This window comes from Phascolarctos cinereus, unplaced genomic scaffold (genome assembly GCF_003287225.1).
Source record: "Phascolarctos cinereus isolate Bilbo 61053 unplaced genomic scaffold, phaCin_HiC Scaffold_4;HRSCAF=312, whole genome shotgun sequence".
Taxonomy (NCBI): domain Eukaryota; kingdom Metazoa; phylum Chordata; class Mammalia; order Diprotodontia; family Phascolarctidae; genus Phascolarctos; species Phascolarctos cinereus.
This window is the reverse complement of record NW_027555847.1, coordinates 712,490,480-712,514,787: the sequence shown is the minus strand read 5'-3', so window position 1 is coordinate 712,514,787 and position 24,308 is coordinate 712,490,480. Positions and strand designations below refer to the sequence as shown.

The following is a 24,308-nucleotide window of genomic DNA, read 5'->3' as shown; positions in this document are numbered from 1 at the left end:
CTCTGGGCCTCATCTTCCTTGTCTGTAATATGAGGACCTTCTTAATTTTGCTGTTGTATCTCCATCCCCTAGCACAGTGCACAGGTCCTAGAAGGCAGACATCTACACAATGCTTGCTTAGTTATACTAACCCTCCTGAGGCATCTCTTTCCTGGGGCAGGGATTGGATATGCTGTCTGCATCATCGACCTCTATGTCGCCTTTTATTACAACACCATCATTGCCTGGGCCCTCTACTACTTCTACTCCTCAATGGGCAGCTCACTGCCCTGGACCCACTGCCACAATCCCTGGAACACCCCAAACTGTACCAACTACTTTGACTACAGTAATGTCACCTGGAGCAACTTCTCCCGCTCACCTGCTGAGGAGTTTTACATGTGAGTGTGCCTGGGAGGGAATGCGAGTGGGGATCCAGAGCAGGCAGTGGGGTGTGGAGGAGCTGAGGGAAAACCAGGATGCAGAGGGAGAAGCCAAGATGCCTGAAAGGTCTTCCTCTCTAAACTCCCCGGTATGGTTGGGAACTGTCATCAAGTAGATCCTAAATGGGCTCCCCTCTTTGGAGGTCTTCATGCAGAGACTGGATGCCACTTAGGTGTGTTATGGTGGGCATTCCTTTGTGTATGAGTTGGATTGGATGGCATCTGGAGTCTCTTCCAGATCTCAGAAGTTATAAGAGAGCTGTGTTTAGGTCAGATGTTAAGAAGAACTTCCAGGCAACTAAAGCTATTCCAAAGTGGAATTGTTGATTCTGAAGATAGTGAGTACCAACTCACTAGAGATTTTCAACTATCTAATGAGCTATCAAGTGAAAAAGGAATTACATATCTTCTCCTTGGCCCCAGAGGGGAGAACTAGAAGCCATGGGGAGAAGTGATAGAGAAGCAAATTTAGAGATGTCAGAAAAAAAACCCCTCACAATCAGATCTGTCCAGAAGTTGCATGGACTGCTGTGGGACATGGTGGGTCCCCTTCACTGGAAGCCTTCAAGAGATAGGGTAACTTCTTATTATTAATGGTGTAGGTATTCTTTTTTTCCCCTGATTTTTCTTCTTTTCATTTTAAAAATCTATTGGTTTGTTTTCTTTCAACACAATAGATACAAGCCAGCAAAGAAATTCCTTTACAGAGTACTCCAAAATTCCAATGGGCCTGTGAACTTAACAGTGTGGGTATCCCTGCTATGATGCAAATCGCAACACATCCACACCTGCTTAACCCAAATGATTCTCATTATGTTCTCCCATAAATTGGCTGCTCCATTCCAAAAAGGCAGTTATTTTTTCATTATTAACAGAAAAAAGGAAAGGATCCTTTAACCAAATGAAACTAAATGCTGAGTACCAAAAGTGACCATTGGTTTGTTGCATCTCAATGTTCTTCATTTGGTATCTTTTGATACATCTTCCCATGTTTCCCTGAATTATTCACAGACCATAACTGGTCAGCCATTCCTGAACTGTTGGGCACATATTTTGTTCCCAGCTTTTTGTCATCACAAATAACTTGGCTATTAGCATTTTTGTACCTATCACTTTTTTGTGCTGTCAATAACCCTGCAGTACAGGAAATCAAAGATTCTAAGCTGAAAGGAACCTTAGAGGTCATCTATTCCAATGTTCTTACTTTGTAAATGAGGAAATGGAAATCCAAAGAGATTAAATTACCTGCACAAGATCACACAAGGAATAAAGTGGTAGAGCTGGGATTCAAACCCAGATCCCTTGACTCCAAATCCAGTGATCTTTTTACTGTACCACACAGTGCCATATTATTAAGCTCTAGGCCAAAGAGAATGAAGAATATAATATTTTTTCTTGCTCTATGCTCTATCTATGCTCTAAAAGTGTAATGTCTGCCTAAGGAACCAATGGGTTGCCCCTCCCTGGCAGTCTTGAAGCAAAGGCTGCATAACCATTTGTTGAGTGGGATGTACAGGGGACCTGGGTTCAGGGTCAAGTTGGACTAGGTAGCCTTTGAAGTCCTGTGGTTCTCTGAGGTTCTGTGACTTTGTGATTTGGTTTGTACTCTTGGCTTTCACTAGCTCAGTGACCTTGGGTAACCTCTCTGGGCCTATCTTGTCATCAGTAAAATGAGGGAATTGGACAGCATGGCATAGCGGAAAGAGTCTTAGCCTTAGAATCAGGAAGAACTGGTTTCAAATCCCACCTCTGAAGATTACTGACTGTGTGACCTTGGACAAATCACTTCACCACCCTGGGCTTCAGTTTCTTCACTTGTAAAAGAAGGTGGTTGTACTCGATGACCTCCGGGGTCCCTTTCCAGATCCAGATCTATGATCCTATGAGCCTCTCCAAGCCTCAGTTTCCTCATTTGTAAAATAAGCTTGAGCTAAATAGTCTCAAGGTGCCTTCCAGGTCTAGCTAGATCTATGATACTAGACTCTTGTGGCCTCTTGATGTCTGCTTTTTCATCTGACAGATGGGAAGAACTCATACCCACTTGAGCTACCTTGGAAGACTGCTGTGAGAATCAGGGAAGCTTGTTTGAATTAAATGAAAAAAGTACAAAGCCCTTTTTTAAAAAGCCCAACCCCTTCAAAGTACTAGTTACTTAGTGAGTGTGGTGGTCTAGGCTAGCTCCAGTGCCCTGGGTCAAGGTTAGACCTTCTAGGAATCTTGTTGTATGCAGGGAACTCAAGGTGTAACCAACCCTATACAGCCTGGATGAGGTCAAGAAGCCGAGGATCTGTCCTTGGTTCTGATACCAACACTGCCCCTCCATATAACATTCACCAGGGACTCTCATTCATCTCTACAACTCCTTAACCTTCATGCTTAACGTTCTTTTGCTGTCTTGGAGATGGGGGGAGGGGAGCACTCCAAGTCCCTGTATTCTTGAGATCCAGTGTGATTCCCTATTAGGAGGAGAGTTCTGGAAATTGAGAAGTCAGGAGGCCTGCAAGATCCAGGAGGCATCCGGTGGCAGCTTCTGCTATGCCTCTTCCTCACCTTCACAACTGTCTACTTCAGCCTGTGGAAAGGAGTGAAGACTTCTGGGAAGGTAGCTGAGCCCCCTAGCACCCTGATCAGGCTCCCCCCAGGCCTGCTTTTTAACTCACCACCAAAAAATCCTCGGATATAGGAGGATGAAAAATAAGAATGGGACAAGAATAACAGGTATTTATAGAGCATTTAAAAACTACATTATTCCACTGGGGCCTGTAAGGTAAGTGAAACGGTATTATTGGGATAATTATAGAATTAGAGGCTGTGTGATGTGATAGATAGGATGACCAGGTCTCTGACACATCCTAGTTGTGTGACCCTAGAAAAGTCACTACTGCTGGACAGCATGGCACAGCAGATAGAGTCCTGGACCTGAATTAGGACTCAGGAAGACCTGGGTTCAGGGCAGCTGGGTGGTTAGGTGTTTAGAGTACTTGACCTGGCTTCAACAAATTGTTGTTTAGTCATTTCAGTAATGCACAACTCCGCATTACTCCATTTGAGGTTTTCTTGGCAAAGATACTGGAGCGGCTTACCATTTCCTTCTCCAGCTCATTTTACAGATAAGGAAAGTGAGGCAAACAGGGTTAAATGACTTGCCCAGGGTCACACAGCTAGTATCTGAGGCCAGATTTGAACTCAGGTCTTTCTGACTCCAGGCCTGGCAGTGCACCACTTAGCTGCCCAGTCTTGGACACCCACTAGCTGCGTGACCCTGGACAAGTCACTTAACCTCTGTCTGCCTCAATTTCCTCACCTGTAAAATGGCAATGATAATAACATCTGTCTCCCAGGGTTGTTATGAGAATCAAATGAGACATTTGTTCAGTGCTTAGCACACTGTCTGGCCCATAGTAGGTGCCACGTAAATGTTTATTTTCAAAAATCTCACCTCTGAAACATATTAGCTTTGTTACCTTAGACAAGTCCCTAATCTCTCTGAGCCTCAGTTTCCTTACTTGTAAAATTAAGGGGTTGAACCAGAGAGGCCTCTGAGGTCCCTTCCAACTGATTCTTAGGTTCTTTGGGTGGGAATATACACTCTGTCTTGGAATATTTACATTTCAATCCTCACAATGGATTGAAAGGATTTATCTCATAGGAGTTTTAGGCATTGTCTATGGTGGGAAGAAGTATCTTTTGGGTCAGTCTCTGACAGCACCTTCTCTGCTTTTGTATAAGGTTGGCCCTGGGCCCACTAGGAGGCAAAGCTCCCTTCCTATGACATGCTCCGCCATATTTCCCAGTTCTACTGCCACTGTGTATATTGGTCCACTCCCAGCTTCCTACCTTTATCCTTCCCTTCCTAGGTGGTGTGGCTCACTGCCACTTTCCCCTACCTGGTGCTCTTCATCCTCCTGATCCGAGGAGCCACCTTACCCGGAGCCTGGAGAGGCATCATCTTCTACCTCCAGCCCAACTGGGAGAAACTGCTGAGCACATCAGTAAGCCGACAAGTCTTTTTCTGGATTCTCCAAACTTTTTCTGGGTCCACAACCCCGTGCTAGGATCTAGGGCATTGGGAGTAATAATACCAAGTTCTGGGGCTGCCCTCTCCTGATAAGCCCTGAGACTCTAATAAAACACTCAGACTCTAATAGCACAATGCAGCTCTGCACCGGGAGACTGTGAGATGCTGATGTGCTTGGGAAGAATGTGCCACTCTCTCTTTCCCACTGCTTCTACAATCACTAGTGTATGTGTGTGAGTGTGTGTACCCCCCTGAGCCATTGGACTGCACTGCCCAGTCGTTCCATCCCTGTAACTCCCCTCAGAAGGCTAATAAACAATTATAGTAATCAGCATTCTAGCATCCCCCTTTCCTGGTGGAATCTGAACCAGGAAGGCTAGTTTAGCCACTGCAGATGGCTTTAAGAGGTCCTCTCAGGACATGGATTCACCAAACTCCCCCTACCCTTTGACCCTGCAATACCACTACTGGGCATATGCCACCAAAGAGGCCAAAGACCAGACCTCTGAGGTCCCATGTAGACCAAAATCTTTACAGCAGCACTTCATGTATTAGCAAATAACTGGAAGGAAAGTAAATAGGAAGACTTTTTCCTGATCCTCCTCCCCATTGCTCACTATCCCCAAATGACTTTATATTTCACAGAATCACTGAATTGAAGAGTAGGAAGGGCCTTCAGCAATGACATAGTCAACTCTGAAATGAAAGGAACCCCCCCCAACATACCCATAAAATGGCTGTCCAACTTGTGCCTACAGCCCTTCCAAGCCCCACACCTTCCCTAGGCAATCTACTCTACTTTTTGAGATAGCTCTCACTGTCAGAAAGATGTCCTGGACATCTAGCCAAAGTCTGTCTCCAGATTCTGTTCTCTAGGGCCAAACAAACGAGTCTAATCTGTTCTCCACAGTGACAGTCCTTCAGGTTTCAGAAGACAGTTATTTGTTTTGTATCTATCTTGTATATATTTCTCAGTGAAGCTGTTGTGTCCTCTAAGTAGAATGTAAGCTGCCTGAGGGCAGAGACTGTTTTGGTTTTTGTCTTTGTATCCCAGTCCTCAAGTTTACTAGCCTGTAGGAATGGGGAACCTGCAGCCTCAGGACCACAAGTGGCCTTCTAGGTCCTCAAGTATGGCCCTGTGACTGAATCCAAACTTCACAGAACAAATCCTTTAATTAAGGGAATTTTTAAAAAAAAATTTATTTATATTTTAAAATTTTATTTTATTCAGTGATCCCTGGTGCTATCCTGACAGTCTCTGATGGCTCCCCTGGGACCTCTTTCCCTCCTCTGATATTTGCTCTCCTAAGTCTGCTCCTCTGCCAGCTGTCACTTGCTTAATAGGTAGCTTTGACTTACAGGGTTTTTTCCTGAGAAGATCAGAGGGCCCCAAGTAATGAACTCATTATTCTCTCAGAAAAAAGAACATGCTTACAACCCTGGCCCTTAGAAATGCAAATGGAAAACTGAATTACACATCTCATTTACCAGGCTTGGCTTTATGTATGCCAGGGGTCCTGCCCCTTTTCTGTGAAGCCCATTGACAATGGGCTTCCTGTCTGTAATTACAGTAGGACTGCATTAGAAAATTTTCATTCAAGGTAATCAGCCAGATATAAGTTCTAATTAAAACCTCCAACAGCAGACATCACAAATAATGCACTTTACCATATGTGCCCCTTCTCAAGTCTTTCAACAACCTGAGGGTCTCTTTGTATCCAGGCCCCAGGAGAAAGAGGCCCAAGCCCTCGGGCTCTCAGCTGTGATCTGCCTCCCCTCTTTATACCTACCAAAGTGTCTGGATGGAATATGTGAGCTGCATTTTAGAGGATGGAGCAAGGGAAGTGGGGATCAAGAGGAGGGAGATGCTGAGGAAGCAAAGGAGGTGAAATTTAAGAAGTTGGAGAAAAACATTAGCACTGCTGAGAAAATCTAGAATGGATGGTATCCACAAAATATGGAAAACATCAAAGGAAGACTTCTGGGTCATTGATCGAGTAGATGGCACCTATATGGGAGATTTGTGGAAGGACTTAGGTGAGAATCTTCAGAGGAAAAGACTTGGATGGACAATGGATAGATTATCCATGCCATTGAGGTCATGGAACATATTGAAGAATGCCAAGTATGGCTATCCCTGCTGGGCTGTGGGGTCCTAGGATAAACCTCAGGGCTGGAAGAGACCTTAAAGGTTGGGGTGCAATGAGAAGATCCTGGGGAGTCAGGAGACATGGGTTCAAAACTTGGTTCTGTCATTAACCTTTGGGTAACATTTCCTCTCTCTGGGCCTTGGCTTCCTTCTCTGTAAAATGAGGGAATGCATCCAGAGAACATAACCAGGATGGTGAGTGGTCTCGAGACCATACCACAGAAGGTCTGGTGGAAGGAACTAGGGATGCTTAACCTAGAGAAGAGAGAGGGAGATAAAGAACATTAACTAAGTACATACCATGAGTCATGTACTGTGCCAGGCCTTTTACACATATTATTTCATTTGACCCTCACAAAAACCCCGAAAAGTAGGTGCTATTATGACCCTCATTTTACGGTTGAGAAAACCAGGACAGATGGAAGTTAGGTAACTTGCCCAGGGTCACAGGTCGGTCAGCATCAGAGACTGAGATTTGAATTCAGGTCTTCCTAATTGCAAGTCTCAGTGCTTATCCACTGGGCCACCTAGAAAGGGACATGCAAAGTGTCAAGTAGCTAGAAAGCTATAGTGGGAAAGAGAGATTAGATTTGTACCGCTTGGCCCCAGAGGAAGCAAGGGTAACAGATGTAGGAAATGTCCATCCGCTATAACATAACACACACATTATATTTCTATATGTGTGTGTATGTAAGAATGAATAATATATATGTGTGTGTGTGTCTTATTTATTAAAGCTTCTCAAAAGTAGAATGTGATAACATATGTTGATCATATGAGATCATATGTGTAAAGAACTTTGAAAACTTTAAAGCATTCACAAAGTGTTGTTGTTATTACTATCATAGTCGGTCCACTAGAGTTCTTCAAGTGGAGGCTAGTTGAACATTTGTCTTGGGGACTCTTGGTACTCGTCAGGATCAATTCAGTTCAATTCAATTCCAAAAGCATTTTATTGTTCATCTGTATAATCAACAAGCATTTTTATTAAGTATCTACAACATGCCTGGCACCGAATATATAAAGACAAAGAAATGAAACAATTCCAGTGAGTAACAACTTCTAGTCCAATAGAAGCTCTTGGCCCAGGCATACAATACAAATCAATCAACTGATAAGTATTTATTAAGTATTACAAAGGCAAAAGCCAAATAGCCCCTCCCCTCAAGGAGCTAACATTCTCCTGATGACCTCTGAGGTCCCCTCCCACTCTAAGATCTTTTGTGAAGCCCTTCAGAGAGCCCTCCAGAGCAGGGGCTAGCATCCATTTGGAGAAGGGGGCTATCCCCCCAAAAATGCCAAGCACAAAAAGTGAGGGCCCCCTTTATACCTCCACACTTAGGTGGTAGTAATGGGGTACAGCGGAAAGGAACACAAGAATAATAATAGAGAGAACTGATTCCAGGTATTGCTTCAGTCCCTAACTAGCCAGGTGGTCTAGGCAAGATGGCAGCTTTGCTAGAATGAAAAGGGTCCAGGATCAAGAGTCACAAGACATGGATTTGAATCCTGGCTCTGCCACTTACTACCTATGTATCCTTGGGCAGAGGCTTTTCAAGACCTGAATGAACAGAACATATTTACCTTATGACCTGATGATAATGTCTCATTTTGAGGGGAGCTTTTAGCTGCCTTCATGTGTTTGAAAGGCAGTCCTGTGGAAGAGGGATTACACTTGTTATGTTTGGCCCCAAAGGACAGACCCAGGCCCACAGAGGCATATTTAAGCTTGATTCAACAGGAACTTCCTAATGGAAAAGTCCTAAGGTGAAACGAGCTGCATCTAGAGGGGACGGGTTCCTTCTCATGAAGGGCTTCAATAACAGGCTGGAAGACCACTTGTCAGGCAGGTTGGAGACAGGATTCTTGTTCAAGTGCAGGCTGGGTGGTCCTTGAGGTCCTTTCCAACTCTGAAATTTTGTGGTTCATTTGAATTCTCTCCAATTCAACAACCACTAAGCATTGATTATGTGCAAAGGACTGTCCTAGGCACAGGTAATATGAAAATTAAAATGAAACCATCCCTACTGTCAAAGAGTTTTACATTCTACTGGAAGACACAACCTCCAATTCAAATCAATTCAACGAGCAATTATGAAATACTCGATATATGCCAGACACCATGCTAGGGACTGGGGCTACAAAGACATTTTTTTTAAAAGCCTCTGGCCCCAGTGAGCTTATTTCCTATTGGATGAAATGGTGAATTTGTTAAAATGAACCTGTCCTCAATTGAGCATGGACACAAGAATGCAAAAACCTCAGTGACAGTGGCCAGGGGCATGAACTGGCAGTTCTGAGTCTGTTCTGGAGGGAGGGAGCTCTCCAAATGCTGATTCTCCTTCCCACCCTTCCTCCACCCCAACCCCCATGACATTCCACTTGTCTTAGCAGGTCTGGGTCGATGCTGCAGCTCAGATCTTTTTTTCTCTGGGTCCTGGATTCGGAGTCCTGCTTGCTCTGTCCAGTTACAACCAGATTAACAACAACTGCTTCAGGTGAGAATGCAAAGCAAGGCCAACATAGCTGAATTTACACAAGGTTAGGAGGAAGAGGATGGCCAGGGATTGAGGGTGGTGGTGAGGTCAAAATGCTCTCCAAGTGCTGGATTTGGAGTCAGGAAAACCTAAGTTCAAATCCCACCTCAGATTCATACCATCTGTGTGACTGTGGGTAAGTCACTTCCATCTCTCATTCATTCATTCGTTCATTTCAAGAAGTCAGACACCGTTCTAGGTGTTAGGGATGTAAAAACAAAAATGAAAATGTTCTTGCCCTCAAGATTACATTCTACTGGGAGGAAACAGCATGTACACAGATAAGTAAATACAAAATATACTACGTATATATGTATATGTTTTATATATATATATACATATGTATATATGCGTGTGTATATACATATACATATATTTGTATATAAATATCACTTCCTCATCTGTAAAATGAGGATAATAATGGCACCAACATCATAGAGTTGTTGTAAGGATCAAAATGAGAAAATGTATATAGAGTCAAGTCAAACAAGAATTTATTAAGCATCTATTACGTGCTGGGTCCTGTGCTAGGAAAACAAAAAAATACTTTATAAACCTTAAAATACTAAATCAACAGCCATGTCACACAAATAAATATGTGCAAGGCAATCAATCAATAACCATCATTAAGTACATGCCAAACACTGTACTAAATGCTGATAATACGAAACATGGTGCCTAGCCTCAAGGAGTTCAAATCTAATGGAGAAGACAACATGCAAATAACTATGCGTGTACAAGAAAAATCTAGTGTGTATAAAAGGTAATGTCAGAGGCTAGGCACTTTGGAGGGTCAGAAGGGGAAAAATCAAGAAAGAATTCCTAAAGTCGGTGGAGTCTGAGCTCAGTCTTGAAGGAATGCAGAGAATCCAGGCAGCAGAGGTAAAGAGAGAGCGCATTCTAGGCAAAGGAGAGAGCTTTAATGACAGAAAGGGACTGTTGTATGTGAGGAATGTCATCTGTGAGGTTGGCCAGCATAGCTAGATTATTGAGGTACAAGAAGAATGGAGAGGTAGAAAGGGGCCAGGGATAACAATGTCCAGCAGAGAATTTTACATTTGTTCCTGTAGGTAATAGAGAGTCACTGGAGGTCATTGAGCAGCAAGATGATGTGATTTGATCTGCAGTATAGGAAAATGACTTTGGTTGCTTGGTGTAAGATGGACTGGAGCAGGGAGAGACTTGAGGCAAAAAAAAAAAAACAATCAGTAAACTAATGTGATAGTGAAGGTGTAAGCTGACCACCAGGGTGGCAACTGTGTGAGTGGAAAGAATGGGAGAACCAATAGGTAAACCAAGTAGGTTATTGCAATATTCCAAGCAGAAGGTGATAAGGGCTTAACTAAGGTTGTTGTGACCATGTGAGTAAAGAGGAGAGGACGCACATATGCAAGAGATATTATGGAGGCAGCATGGACTTAAGGGCAGGGAACGACTCTGAGGTTGAAAATTCTGGTGACGAGGAGAATGATGGAGCCCTTGACAGAAACAGACAAGTTTGAATGAAGGGCAGGTTTAGAGGGGAACTCAATGGGCTCAGTGAGTATGAGATGACAACCTGGCATCCCAATGGAGCTGCTCCACTGGCAGCTGCTGATCAGGAGAGATCTGCAAAGAATTCATCTGCAGACAGATGATCATTGAACCATTGGGGTCTGAGGAGATGACCAAGAAAGAGCACATCACTTACTTCTGCCTTTCTATGTCTTCCACTGTGGCTTTAAAGCTTATAGCCTCTGAAGGCTGACATTCTGGCCTTCTCCCCACCCCTCAAACCACACTCAGGCTTTCTGACTTGCAGGGATGCGCTTATCACCAGCATGGTGAACTGCCTGACCAGCTTCCTCTCCGGGTTTGTCATCTTCACTGTCCTGGGCTACATGGCTGAGATGAGGGACATCGAGGTAGAAGAAGTGGCAAGGGACAAAGGTCTGTATCTCTTTTACCTGAATTCACCCTCCCTCAGCCCAAAGTCCATGAACTTCACTGGCTGGATGAAGGAACCAATAAACCATTTCAGTTGGGTTTTTTTTTTTGCTTTTATTACAAAAAGATGTTGGACTTGGAGTTACGAGGCTTAGGTTCAAATCCTGACCCTGACACTTATGAGCTACATTGCCTTAGACATGCTGCTTAAACTCTCTAGCCCAGATTTTCCTCATCAGTAAATCAGAATAATCCTTGTGGCCACCTCCTTCACCAAGTCATTTCAAGAAAAGTGCTTCATAAACCTTTACACAGCTATGAATTAGGATTATTTGTCACTGGTACACCATTCTTAGGTGCACTTGGCAAAGCAAGTTGCTTACATGGTATGTTTTGAGGAGCACTGAAAGGACCCCTACTCCTGAAATAGGTCTCCCAGATGCCTACCACAGGGACCTGAAATTTTCACTTGGAGTCACCCCTTCAGATAAAGACCTTGAATATCGTGTAAATAGATTACTTGTTAAAAATAACTGGTCAGCCCATTAAAACTTTATTACAGATTAGTTCACTAGATTATGGTTTGGGAGTATGTTTGTTTTTTTGTGACCATGACTTTTTAAGAGGATTCCTCCTATAGAAACTCCCTCCAGCAAAATAGATCAAGAATTTATAGTCTTTGAGAGTTGCCTGGAATACTGAGAAATTAAGTGACTCACCCAGAGTCACATAGCTAATACTGTCAGAATCAAGACATAAACTCAGGTGTCAGACCTCTATCTACTATCTAGCCTCTATCGAGGCTGGTATAGTGGTAAAGATACTGGATATGGAGTCAGGGGAATCTCAGTTTGAATCCCACCTCAAACATTTACTAGCTATGTAACCCTAGATAGGTAACTTAACCCTTCTATGGCTTAGTTTCCTTATCTGTAAAACAAGAGGGTCAGATCATATGGCTTCTGAGTTCTCCAGCTCTGGGTCCTAAGATCCCCTCTGTGTCTCAATTTTTCATATCCAAAAAACATCAATAACAATACTTGTCCACTCTCTCTCAGAAGGCTAGAGGAAGAATCAGGTGAAATTGCATTCATGAAAATGTTCTGGAAAAAACTACAAAGTGCTAAAAAAAATACTGATAATAATGGGAATTCTTGGTAGGCAGTAGGAAAACAAAAAGACAAATTGATTCATATCCAGGTCTGATTCCCCCCTGAGGTATGTGTACCAGAAGTGGCCCCTGGAGTTTCATCCTGAAGCTTTTCTCATCACCCACTGAAGGAGAATTTTTTCCTCTAGAAATAGTTCCAGAGCTCACTGGACTGTACTTGGAAAAATAAAAAAGGAAAAAATTATTCTTCTCCTACTCTTTGTCAGGTCCCAGCCTCCTCTTCATCACTTACCCCGAAGCCATTGCCAACATGGTGGGATCCACATTCTTCTCCATTGTGTTTTTCCTCATGATGATAACCTTGGGATTAGACAGCACTGTGAGTAATTTTGCCTGGCTTTGGGATGGGAGGGTAAAACCTTGAAAGGGCATCTCATGCATTCCTCTACCTTCAAGGAAAAATAGGTAAACTCAGTGGTGCAGTGAATAGAGTGCTAGGCTTGGAGTCAGAAAGACTTGAGTTCAAATTTGACTTCAAACATTTACTAGATGAGTGACCCTGGGCAAGTTAACCCTGTTTACCTCAGTTTCCTCATCTGTAAAATGAACAGGAGAAGGCAATGGTGAAACATTCCAGTATCTCTGCCAAGAAAACCCCAAATGGGGTCATGGGGAGTTGGACACAACTGAAAGGACTGAACAACAACAATGATTGTTATACTTACCCTGACCTCACGTTAGTATTGTAGTTTCTAGTTGAGCCCTTGTGCTCTCCATCTAGCATCTTTTACTCTCCCTACATAACTGACCTTTCCAATCATATTTTCTGGATGATTTTCTGGATCTTGTATATGAGTCATCATTGGCATTGGTCCTATTCACCCCCTCCATATAACAGGAGACCCTGTGGGTCACCAGCTCTCTCTCTCTCTCTCTCTCTCTCTCTCTCTCTCTCCATATATATATATATATATATATACACACACACACACACGCACATGTACATATATACACACATATACATATACACACACATATATATACACATATAGATAGATACATAGATACATATACAGACATTACCTATTTAGTTGAATTTTATAAGCGTAAATACCCACTGGATGGAAATCAGTCAATCGGTTTGTTGAGGATTAAATACTTGGAGGGTTTTGTGGGTTAAATACTTTGTGGCTCTACTATATATGGAGCCAGAATTTAGTCAGTCAGAGAAGTAGACTTTTCTCACTTTGGGAAGTCCTTGGGGAGTATAAGGAACTCCTGGTGTGGAAACTACTTCCACTGGTGTAGATCCGTAGCTTGTGAATCCCTCAGGAGAAGGACAGAAGAATCACGTCAGGCACAAGGAGGGGTAGGAATTTAAGCTCTGATTGATATTTGCTCCCACATCAACTTGCTCTGCTGTGGCTCTCTCTGCAGTTTGGGGGCCTGGAGGCCGTCATCACAGCTCTGATAGATGAATATCCACAGACCTTCACCCAAAGGAGGGAGCTCTTGGTCCTGGGCCTAGTGGCTGTCTGCTTTCTGGGCTCACTTGCCACGCTGACCCAAGTGAGTATGCCAAGAGTTGGGTGAGTGATATACCTGGGCACTAAGGCAGAGAGAAAACAGAGTTCCCACAAGCTTGAGGATGCTCAGGCCAAACCAGAGCTTCTGTTTCTTCCCTTAGCATAGGATGAGCCCCATCCTCCTGTGGGGATGCAGGGCAGTCTAATGGAGAGAGGGCAGAGTGCTAGACTTGGAATCAGTAAGACCTGCATCAAATCCTGCATCTCATACTTATGAGCTGGATGGTTCTGAACAAGTCACTTAATTTCCCTGGGCCTCAGTTTCTCTGTCTATAATATGTGCCTAACTTGCCTATAGGACTTACCTCAGAGGGCTTTTTTGAGGCACAAATAAGATAATGGATGAGACCTTGTACAAAGCATTCTATAAATGCCAGTGAGATATGACCCATGAAAAAAAAATGGCACACTTCAATGGAAGAGTCATTCCTTGACATCCCATTTACATGGGATATTCTCTTTCTTTACATTGCCAGTCTATGGCTTCAAGGCACAGACACAAAGACTCATATGCTACTGATCTAATTGGAATTTATTCATAGCATATGAACCCACATAGTGGGCAAAGGAAATCGAGGGGACATGTGTCTTGACCCCTCCCTGCTACTCAGGTGTCAATTTGGGTTCTGATTTCAAAAAAGTTAAGCATTGTATGTTTTATGCAATTGACCCAGGCAACAAGTCCTACCCTACCAGGTTTATCCTGTGGCTTGGAGGCAGAGATTGAATGGTTTTATATTTAGGTTGAAAAATGGAGCCAAAGGTTTTTTTTATAAACACATCAATCTACAATAAGTAGATGTCAGTCGCCTCTGAATATGATAATGATGACAAGGAGAAAAAGAAGATGATGATGAAGAAGAACAAGAAGCAGGAGGAGGAGGAAGAGGAGAAAAGGGAAAAGAAATCAAAAGAAGAGGAAGATAAGGAAGAGGATGAAGAAAGAAAAGAAAGAAAGAAAGAAAGAAAGAAAGAAAGAAAGAAAGAAAGAAAGAAGAAGAAGGAAAAGAGGAGATGATGATGATGATGAAAAAGGAGAAAAACGAAAAGAAAGAAAAGACTAGCTAGCATTTATATCACTTTAAGGTTTGCATAGCGCTTTCCAAATACGATCTCATTTGATCCTTACAACAACCTTGGGAAGTTAGTGCTTTTTTTGCCCCCATTTTACAGATGAGGAAACTAAAGCAGACAGGCAAGGGACTTGCCCAAGGTCACACAGTTAGTAAGGGTTTGAGACTGGATTTAAACTCAGGTCTTCCTGACTCCAGAGCTTGTGCTCTAGCCATTGGGCCACATATACCAGTCATGAGTAGGAGACATAAGGATAAACGGGTTTGTAGAATTTCTTTGTCGTTAGGAGCTACACTCAGAGTTATAACCAGGACAGGGTGGCTTGGGCGTTGTCCCAGAGCACTGGAATCTAGATGGACATTAACAGCATATTCAGTCCTACAGCCACATTGAAACAATTAAGCTCAGCACCTAGTTAGTAAGAATGATAGAAAATAAAAAAGAAAGCTACCACCAACAGTTACTTCCACACGGTTACCACTCCCCAGGGGAATTCCTCCCCATTTGGACCCACCCTATTCTCATTCTCTCCCAACATCCTCTGCAACAGTGGCTTTGTGTGGTTTCCACTGTCCATCCCTCCCCTGCCACACACACACACACACACACACACACACACACACACACACACACACACACACACCCTTGCAAATGAACCAAAGAAGTGCTTCTACTGATTGCCCTGAGCATAAAAATGGCTAGTTACTGCTCTGGCTGCACTTTGCAGAATCACCATTATTCAAGCTGTTACTTTCTAGCAAGGAGCTCAGTCCAACCGCTGCCCATCCATTCCATCCCTGCAGAAGCACTTGTGAAAATTGAGGCAACTGGAACCAGGTAAATTCAGCAGAAGTTGATGGCAGAGATGATGACCATGAGCACATCTCCAGTAAACTTTCTTCCAAGTCATTCTATACCTTTAGAAAGGTTCCATACATCTTCATCACATACCACGAAGGGATCTAGGACCAAAGGAGAATAAATTCAGAGCTGGGAGAGGCCTGAGAGATTGTGTAGTCCGACGCTCTTATTTTACAGCAAAGGAAACCGAGACCCAGAGAGGCTAACTGTCTTGTCTAAAGTCCCGCAGCTTGGAAGTGGCCAAGCTGGGATTCAAACTCATAACCCGTGACTCAAAATCCAGCATTCTTTTCACTGTATCAGAGTACCTCTTCATTTTAAATAAGGGGAAACTGGGGCTCAGAGAACGAAAAACTTTAAAGAGTCTCATGGTCATCTAGTAAGCCAGTGGGTTGCCTGTTCAGGGCTCTTTCCTTGGAACTCCACTAGCTCCTTTGCCTTTTGTAGGCTTCCTTCAGAGTAGGATGCTGCAAACAGCCCTGAAGGTGGACTTTTGTTGTTCTAGGGAGGTGCGTATGTGATCAAGCTCCTGGAAGAATTTGGTGCTAATTGCTCCATCTTGGCTGTGGTGTTCTTGGAGGCGATTGCTGTTTCTTGGTTTTATGGTAAAAAAAAAATACAAAAGAGACCCTTTGGGGATTGGGGGATGGAAGAGAGATTCTTTCCTTATGTCTGTCATGCCTTTGTATAACAGATTAACTCTAATAGCAGTCAGAACCATGGCTCAGGCACTACACTCCTTACTACTACACATCAGATTATTTTTGTTCAAGAAAATCTTAAGTGGTCATTTGTGGTACCCCCAATACCAACCACTTCCATTCTTTCCAGATCCAGTGTTGTTTAAGCTACTCACTTCCAGGTCTTGGTTAAACAAGAATTTAATTAGACTATAGTTATAACAACAGTCAATAGACATCTATATCATGGAAAACTGGACTTTCCAAACATTTCCTAGTTCCAACCCCATGGCAAACCCCACTCCTAGGTTGGAGTCCATTTCCATCCTTTCCTTCAGCCTCCTGAGCTGAAACAGAGAACAAGATAACCAGGAAGTTCATTTGCTTCATAAAACTCTCATCTCCATATAACACGAGAACAAGGCCATATAACAGCCATACTAGCTAACTCCCAATAATCATAGCATCATGAAGTTTCCTTCTGCTCTCCCCAGATAGGCTAGTATGTACTGGTCACCCTAAGCTCCTTCTCCACCAGTCTATGCCTCATAGCGTTAGTCTGTTTAGTTCATCTGCTTCCATGGCCCATGTAGATGTTTTCACCCTTCTGTGGTCAAGAAGCTGCCAGGCCTGATGTTGCAAGCTAAGGAACAGACTTTTCCCATTGCTATCATGCCATATCTCTAACCCTGTCCATTGCCTTTAACCTCTGAATGAATGAACTGATAGATAGATGAATAAGTTAATGAACAAAAAGGCATTATTAAGAACTTACCAATCACTTGCTAAGTTCTGAAGATACAAGTAGAAAAAGCAATAAAGTCCTTGCTTTCAGGGGGCTCACTACATGAGAAAAGAGAGAGAATTTCTCTGATTTAGAAGAGCTACATCAGGCAGAATGAACAAGCGTTTCAGTGGGGGTGGAGTTTGGAGGGACAGGGATAAGGGGTTCCAGCTACTTACTCAGGGTTTGGCAAACAGTTAAGGGGAAGCCTTCTTCCTTTCTCCAATGTAGTCCATTGCTGAGATTGAGGTCAATGAGGAAGGGAGCTGATGCATACTGTTTTTCCTGCTCAGGAATCCAGCGATTCTGTCATGATGTGAAGGTCATGCTTGGCTTCAGCCCCGGCCTGTTCTGGAAGATATGCTGGGTAGCCATCAGCCCTGCCTTCTTAGCAGTGAGTACATCCCTCATTGAACGTCCAGAGATGTTTTGGTGCCACCCCTCCCAAGAGCACAAAACACAATATTTATCATCACATTTCTTTTTATTATATTCCCAGGAAGGAAAGCATAAAACTTATCACCATTTTACAGAAGTAGAGTTATAGTGAGACTAAGACATTTTCCCCAGGACCTATAATTCCTGACTCATCAAATATAAAGTTTAAAAGGACATTAAAGTTCACTTTGCCCAACTCCCTTATTTTACAGAGGGGGAAACTACGGCCCAGACTTGACTAATAACCTAAGTCACAAAGTTAAGTAATGATGATGCAGGGATTAGAACCCAGGTCCTTTGACTCCAAAGCCAGAGATCTTCCCATTACATGGCTTTTTTATTTTTAAATTTTATAATTAACTTTTTATTGTATACTCAATTTTAATACATACTACTTTTTTCTTCAGATCATAGATCTAGAACTGGAAAGGACCTCAAATCAAATTATCTTGTTTTACAGATGAGTAAACTGAGCCATAGAGAGGTTACGTTTATGTTGTTGTTTTTGAGTTGTTTCAGTCATATCCAACTCTCCGTAACCCTATTGGGATTTTCTTGGCAAAAAGCACTGGAGTGGTTTGTCATTTTCTTTTCCAGGTCATTTTACAAATGAGGAAATTGAGGTAAACAAGGTCAAGTAATTTACTTGCCCAGGGTCACACAGGTAGTAAGTGTCTGAGTCCAGATTTGAACTCAGGTCCTCCTGACTCCAGGGTTGACACTCTATTCACTATGCCAACTAGCTGCCCAGTTAAGTTCATAGGACCATATCTCTTGACCTGAAAGAGCCCTCAGAGGTTGTATTATCCATTTTGTCATCATCATCATCATCACCACCACCACCATCATCATCATCTCCATCATCATCACCACCACCATCATCATCATCATCATCATCATCATCACCATCATCATCATCATCACCATCATCATCATCACCATCATCATCATCACCATCATCATCATCACCACCACCATCATCATCATCACCATCATCATCATCATCACCATCATCATCATCATCATCATTAGGTTGAAAGGGAGTGAGGAGTCAAGGATGACCTCCAGGTCATAAGCCTGGGTGACTGAAAGGATGGTGGTACTATCTAAATTAATAGGAAAGTTAGGAAGAGACAAAGGCTTTGGAAGAAATCACTGGTTCCATTTTGGACAGGTTGAGTTTAAGATGTCTATAGGACATTGAACTGGAGATGTCCAGTGGGCAGTTGGAGAGGGGAGACTAGAGGTTAGGGCTGGATAGGGCAGATCTGAGAATCATCAGCGTAGAGATGATAATTGAGTCTATGGGAGCTGATGAGATCACCCAGTGAAACAATGCAGAGACAGAAGAGAAGAGGGCCCAGGACAGAGCATTGGGGGACCCCATGGTTGGCAGAAATTACTGAGAGGATGATCCAGCAAAGGAGACTAGCTATCATCATCATCGTCATCATCACCATCATCATCATCATCATCATCATCATCGTCATCATCATCATCATCATCACAGTGGAAAGTTCCCTGGCTTGGGGGGGTGAATTTGAGTGACTCACTTAACCTCTCTAGGCCTCAGTTTCCTCATGTGTACATTGGCAGAGTTGGAGTCCCTTCCAGCTCTGAGTCTGAGATTCTCCAGCCAGGCTGAACTGCTTGCTTCCCTTATACCTGTCTCATCTCTTTCTAATTTTACACCCTGGCTCATGTTGCTCCATATGCTCAGAAGGCCCTATCTCCATCACTACCTACCAAAAGTCCTACCCATCACGAATTTAGAGCCAAGAAGGGGCCTACAAGGTAATCTGGTCCAGCCTCTTATATTGAGATGAGGAAACTGAGGCCTAGAAAGGGAAAGTGATTTGCCCAAGGCTACACACCTAAGTGGCAAATCATCTGACTCTCAATCCAGGACTCTGTCCATTGCACCACACTCCCTACAAGACCTAATGCAAATGGTGTCTCTTCCATGAAGCCTTCCCTGATGGCCCAAAGGAAGGGCTCTAACCCCACAGAGCCCTTTGTTTAGACATCTCTTACTCATCCTGATATATACCCTATCCCTTTTCCTCGTTCCATAAGAGTAAGAGCCATGTGGATTCATATTCAATTGGACAGATATTTACTGAGCATGTGCCAGGCACTGTACTAAGCACTGGGGACATTAAGACAAAAAAATAGAACAGTCCTTGCCCTCAAGGAGCTTACTACATTCTACCTCGGGGCTGCAACAGGTATACAGGTGACTTCGTGCGAAGGTATATAGTCATATCCAGAAGGTGCAAGTCCTGACAAGCTGGGATATTGGGAGGGGATTGGTATGTAGGAGATGTCGCCTGAGCTATCAATGCAAGAAAGCTGGGGATTCTACAAGGTGGAAGTGAGGAGTGAATGCATGCCTCGCTACTAGGTGGTGCAATCAGTAGAGCTGCTGGATGTGGAATCAGGAAAACCTGAGTGCAGAACTAGCCTCAGACACCTTCTAGCTGTGTGATTCCAGGAAAGTCACTTTACCCTTGTCTGCCTCAGTTTCCTCATCTGGGGTAATGGGTTATCATAATGTAATCGTCCTTCATTTCTGAAGAGAACCAATGACATCATGATGATGGGGTCAGTGTGTTTCATTGTGGCTGATTAGACCAATTCAGAGTTTGGAAAGCTCTACCACAGGTAGGGCACAAATAGTGCCCTTGGGATGGCAATGTCTCTAGATTTGCACATCTCACGCTTCCTTTGCAATTCTTCACTCATAGAGCATAGAGCCTTCTTTGATATGGGCATGCCATCCTGGGCAGTCCTGTGCCAAGGTCTCCCATGTCATGCAATCAACTCCAAAGTTCATCATAGGGACCTTGAGAGTATCCTAGTATCACTTCTTTTGACGTCCATGTGAGCTCTTGCCTTGTGTGAGTTCTCTGTAAAACAGTCTTTCAGGCAAATGTATGTTTGTCATTAGAACAACATGGTCAGCCCATCAGAGGTGCTCTCTCTGCAGTAGAGTTTGAATGCTTGGCAGTTCGGCTCAAGGAAGGACCTCAGCATCTGATACCTTATCCTGCCTGATAATCTTCAGAATCTTCCCAAGATAATTCAAATGGAAGCGATTCAGTTTCCTGGCATGGTGCTGGTAGACTGTCCAGGTTTCACAGGCATACAACAATGAGGTCAGCACAATGGCTCTGTAGACTTTCAGTTTGATAGGCAGCCTAATACCTCCTCTCTTCACACTTTCCTTTGGAGCCTTTCAAACACTGAACTAGCTCTGGCAATGCATGTGTCAACCTCATCAGCTATGTGGACATCCCTGGAAAGTATACTGCCAAGGTAAGTGAACCTATCCCCAGCACTCAAAATTTCTCCATTACTGTAACCAATGGTTCAACATATGGATGGTGCAATGCTGGCTGGTGAAAGACCTCCATTTTCTTGGCTGTTGTTTTAAGGCCAAAATTAGCACAAATGGCAGAGAATCAATCCATATTTTGTTGCACCTCAACCTCAGAGGCTGCATTGAGTGCCATCACACAAACAAAAAGTCATGCACTAACTTTCCTTCCACTTTTGTCTTGGTTTGTAGCTTTTTCAAGTTAAATAGTTTATCATCAATATTGTAGTTGACCTTGGTGCCATTTTTGTCCTCATCAAAAGCATCTGACATCACAGAAAACATCATGCTAAAAAGCATGGGAGCCAGCACACAGCCCTGCTTCACTCCTTTGGTGACTGGGAAGATGTAAAAGTACCATCTTTTATCCAGAACCATGCAAGCATGCCATCACAGAGCTGGAGTAAAATACCGATGTATGTCTGTGAGTAACCAAATTTCGCCATGATCTTCCACAAGCCCTCATGACAGAAAGTATCAAAAGCCTTGGTGAGATTGATGAGCATTGTGTACAGACTTCTGTTCTGCTCCTGGCATTTCCCCTGGAGTTTTCAAGCAGCAAACACCATGTTAACCATGTCTCAGTCCTTCTCTGTGCATAAATAGTTCATTGCTGACCTGGAAGGAAGCTGAGTCAGAACATAGTTAGCAAAGGTAGAGCAGAGAAGGAGTGGGCAGTTTTCAGAGATCTGGTGCTCATCTGGGCCAGAATACTCACAAACATCAGGATTGGTTCGACAAAAATGATGGGGAAATTCAGAAGCTGCCACATGAGAAATGAGAACTCCACAAGGTTTACCAGCAGGACAGTTCAGCCATCTCCAAGAAAGCAGTGTTTAACTCTATCAAAAGCAAAGTGCAGGCAAAGCATAGAGAGATATGGGATTCTTGGCTCAGTAAGAAGGCAAATGAGATTCAATTTTACACCAGCAGCAACAATAATCCAAAGTGCTTCTACAATGCCCTGAAGGCTCTTTATGGGCCAAAGACCTCTGGTGCATCTCAACTCCTCAGTGCTGATGGAGCCACATTGATCAGTGATGAGGACTCTGATTACATCAGAGATGGCTGAACACTTCCATAGTGTTCTCAACAGACCATCATCAATCAATGCCAAAGTCTTTGACCACACATTTCAGGTTGAAGTCCATCTCAGTAGCCGAACTTCCAACTGAAGAAGAGATATTCAATGTCATTAGGCTCTTTTCATGTGGCAAAGCACCAGTGCTGATTCTATTCCAGCAGAGATCTACAAGGCAGGGGGTCCACTGCTTGTACAGAAGCTGACTGAAATCTTCTGGGTGATATAGAAAGAGGAGATTATCCCCAGGAGATCAAGGATGCCTCTATTGTCCATTTCTATAAGGAAAAAGAAACAGGTTGTCCTGTGACAATCACAGGGGGAAGGAGCGCTCTCTCTCTCTCTCTGTCTCTCTCTCTCTCTCTGTCTCTCTCTCTCTGTCTCTCTCTGTCTCTGTCTCTCTGTCTCTCTGTCTCTCTGTCTCTCTGTCTCTCTCTCTCTCTCTCTCTCTCTCTCTCTCTCTCTCTCTGTCACTGCCAGCAAGATTCTTGCCTAAGTCCTCCTTAATAAACTGATCCTTCACCTGGAAGATGGTCATCTACCCAAGAGCCAGTGTGGCTTCAGAAAGGGTATCATAATAGCATCTACCTCCCAGAATTCTTGTGAGGATTAAAGTCAGATAATATTTGTAAAGCATTTTGCAAACCTTAAGGTGTGTTATGCTAGTTATGATGATCATTATCATTATTCTAAACATAGGAGACAGCCTATGCAAAACTACGGAGGTGGGAGATAAGATATCACATGCAGAAAAGAGTGAATGGGTCAGTTTGGTTGGAATAGAGAATGCATGAGTAGAGTAATATGAAATAATCCTGAAGAAGGAGGTGAGATCCAGATTGCGGAAAGTTTATTTATCTTTGTTTCTCCCTACTCACTGCCTCTTAGTACAGTGCTCTGCCCATAGTGGTCACAATAAATGTTTGTCAAATGAAAAAATGAATGGATGATTCTGACTTCCTTTTCTCTCCTCCTCCACAACCCCCCCAACTAGTTTATAATCATCAGCTCCCTCCTGGACCAGTCTCCTCTTGTGCTATTTGACTATCACTATCCAGACTGGAGCATCTCCATTGGACATCTGATCGGCACTTCATCATGTATCTGTATCCCCATCTACATGGTCTACAAACTTATCTGGACACCTGGGTCTTTCAAGCAGGTCAGGAAGGCTGGATGTGCCCCATTTCCTCTTCTGGCCTGGGAAAAACTAAGGGTGGTTTTCATGCCTTTGGTCTTCCAGACATCACTGCCACCAAGGGTAGTGAAGGGGATTAAGAGAAACTAAAAACAACAGATGGTGAGTTCAAGGTGTCTAATCACTCATCAGGATTCACTTCTCTTAACCAGATCACTCAAAGATAGAGCCAGGACAAATGCTATGAGCTTGCTGGGGAGTTCAGTTGACTCACTCATAGCATCCAGGGCTGAGGTGATAATCCCACTGTCTTCTGTCTTGATCGGTCCTCATCTAGAAGGTAGGGCTCAGTTCTTGGCACCACAGTTTAGGAAGAACGCTGATAAGCTGAAATATGTCCAGAGGAGGATGACTAGGGTGGTGAAGGTCCTGGATTCCATGTTCTGTGAGGATGGGTTGAAGGAACCAGATATGTTTCATCTGGAGAAGAGAAGGCTATTTGGGCAGGGGGTGAGGGTGGAGTGGGACATGAGAACTGTCTTCAAGCATGGGAAAGCTGGGAAGTGGAATTAGACTAAGTCTGTTTGGCCCCAGAGGGTAAGACCAGACAGAAGTGCTGCTGGTGGGGGGGAAGAGTTAGGCATCGCATAGGGACAAAGTTCCTAAGAATGAAATTTATCCCAATGTGCAATGGGATAGGAGAGAGTGGATTCCCCATCACTTCACATGATCAAGTGAATACAAGGTGATCACTCTTCCTGAAAGTAGTAGAGGGGACCCATTTTCTGACTGTGTTGAATAGATGGCCTCAGAAATTCCCTCCCAGTCCAAAAGCTGGTAATTTCACTGGTATTAGAGGCAAGATTGGAATCCAAGTCCTTGCTGTCTCAAAGTCCAACACCCTTTTCATATTTGCAATGCTGCCTATGGAAGGAGGGTGAGTGAGTTGTTGTTTTTCTTTTAAGTGGGCTCATAATGTTACTCTAAATTTCATAACCGTCAACAAAAACAAACACTCCAACACCCAAACAAGAATTTGAAATGACTTACACAAACTCGTACATTTCTAATATTTACAGCTGCTGTTTTAAAATGTGTGCATTCACTTTCACAAGATAATGATG

The 24,308-nt window shown here is 43.4% G+C and overlaps 1 protein-coding gene across 1 annotated transcript in view; it reads left to right on the top strand.

Annotated features, from left to right (window-relative positions):
- Positions 1 to 24,308, top strand: part of LOC110215301 (sodium-dependent serotonin transporter-like) — a 51,863-nt gene that overhangs the window by 26,478 nt on the left and 1,077 nt on the right. The window contains exons 4-13 of the mRNA XM_020996668.2: positions 161 to 380; positions 2,886 to 3,024; positions 4,280 to 4,414; positions 8,984 to 9,087; positions 10,928 to 11,055; positions 12,430 to 12,542; positions 13,601 to 13,732; positions 16,190 to 16,289; positions 17,442 to 17,542; positions 23,041 to 23,208. Coding sequence (XP_020852327.2) covers positions 161 to 380; positions 2,886 to 3,024; positions 4,280 to 4,414; positions 8,984 to 9,087; positions 10,928 to 11,055; positions 12,430 to 12,542; positions 13,601 to 13,732; positions 16,190 to 16,289; positions 17,442 to 17,542; positions 23,041 to 23,208 — 1,340 coding nt within the window. The remainder of the gene's footprint in view (positions 1 to 160; positions 381 to 2,885; positions 3,025 to 4,279; positions 4,415 to 8,983; positions 9,088 to 10,927; positions 11,056 to 12,429; positions 12,543 to 13,600; positions 13,733 to 16,189; positions 16,290 to 17,441; positions 17,543 to 23,040; positions 23,209 to 24,308) is intronic.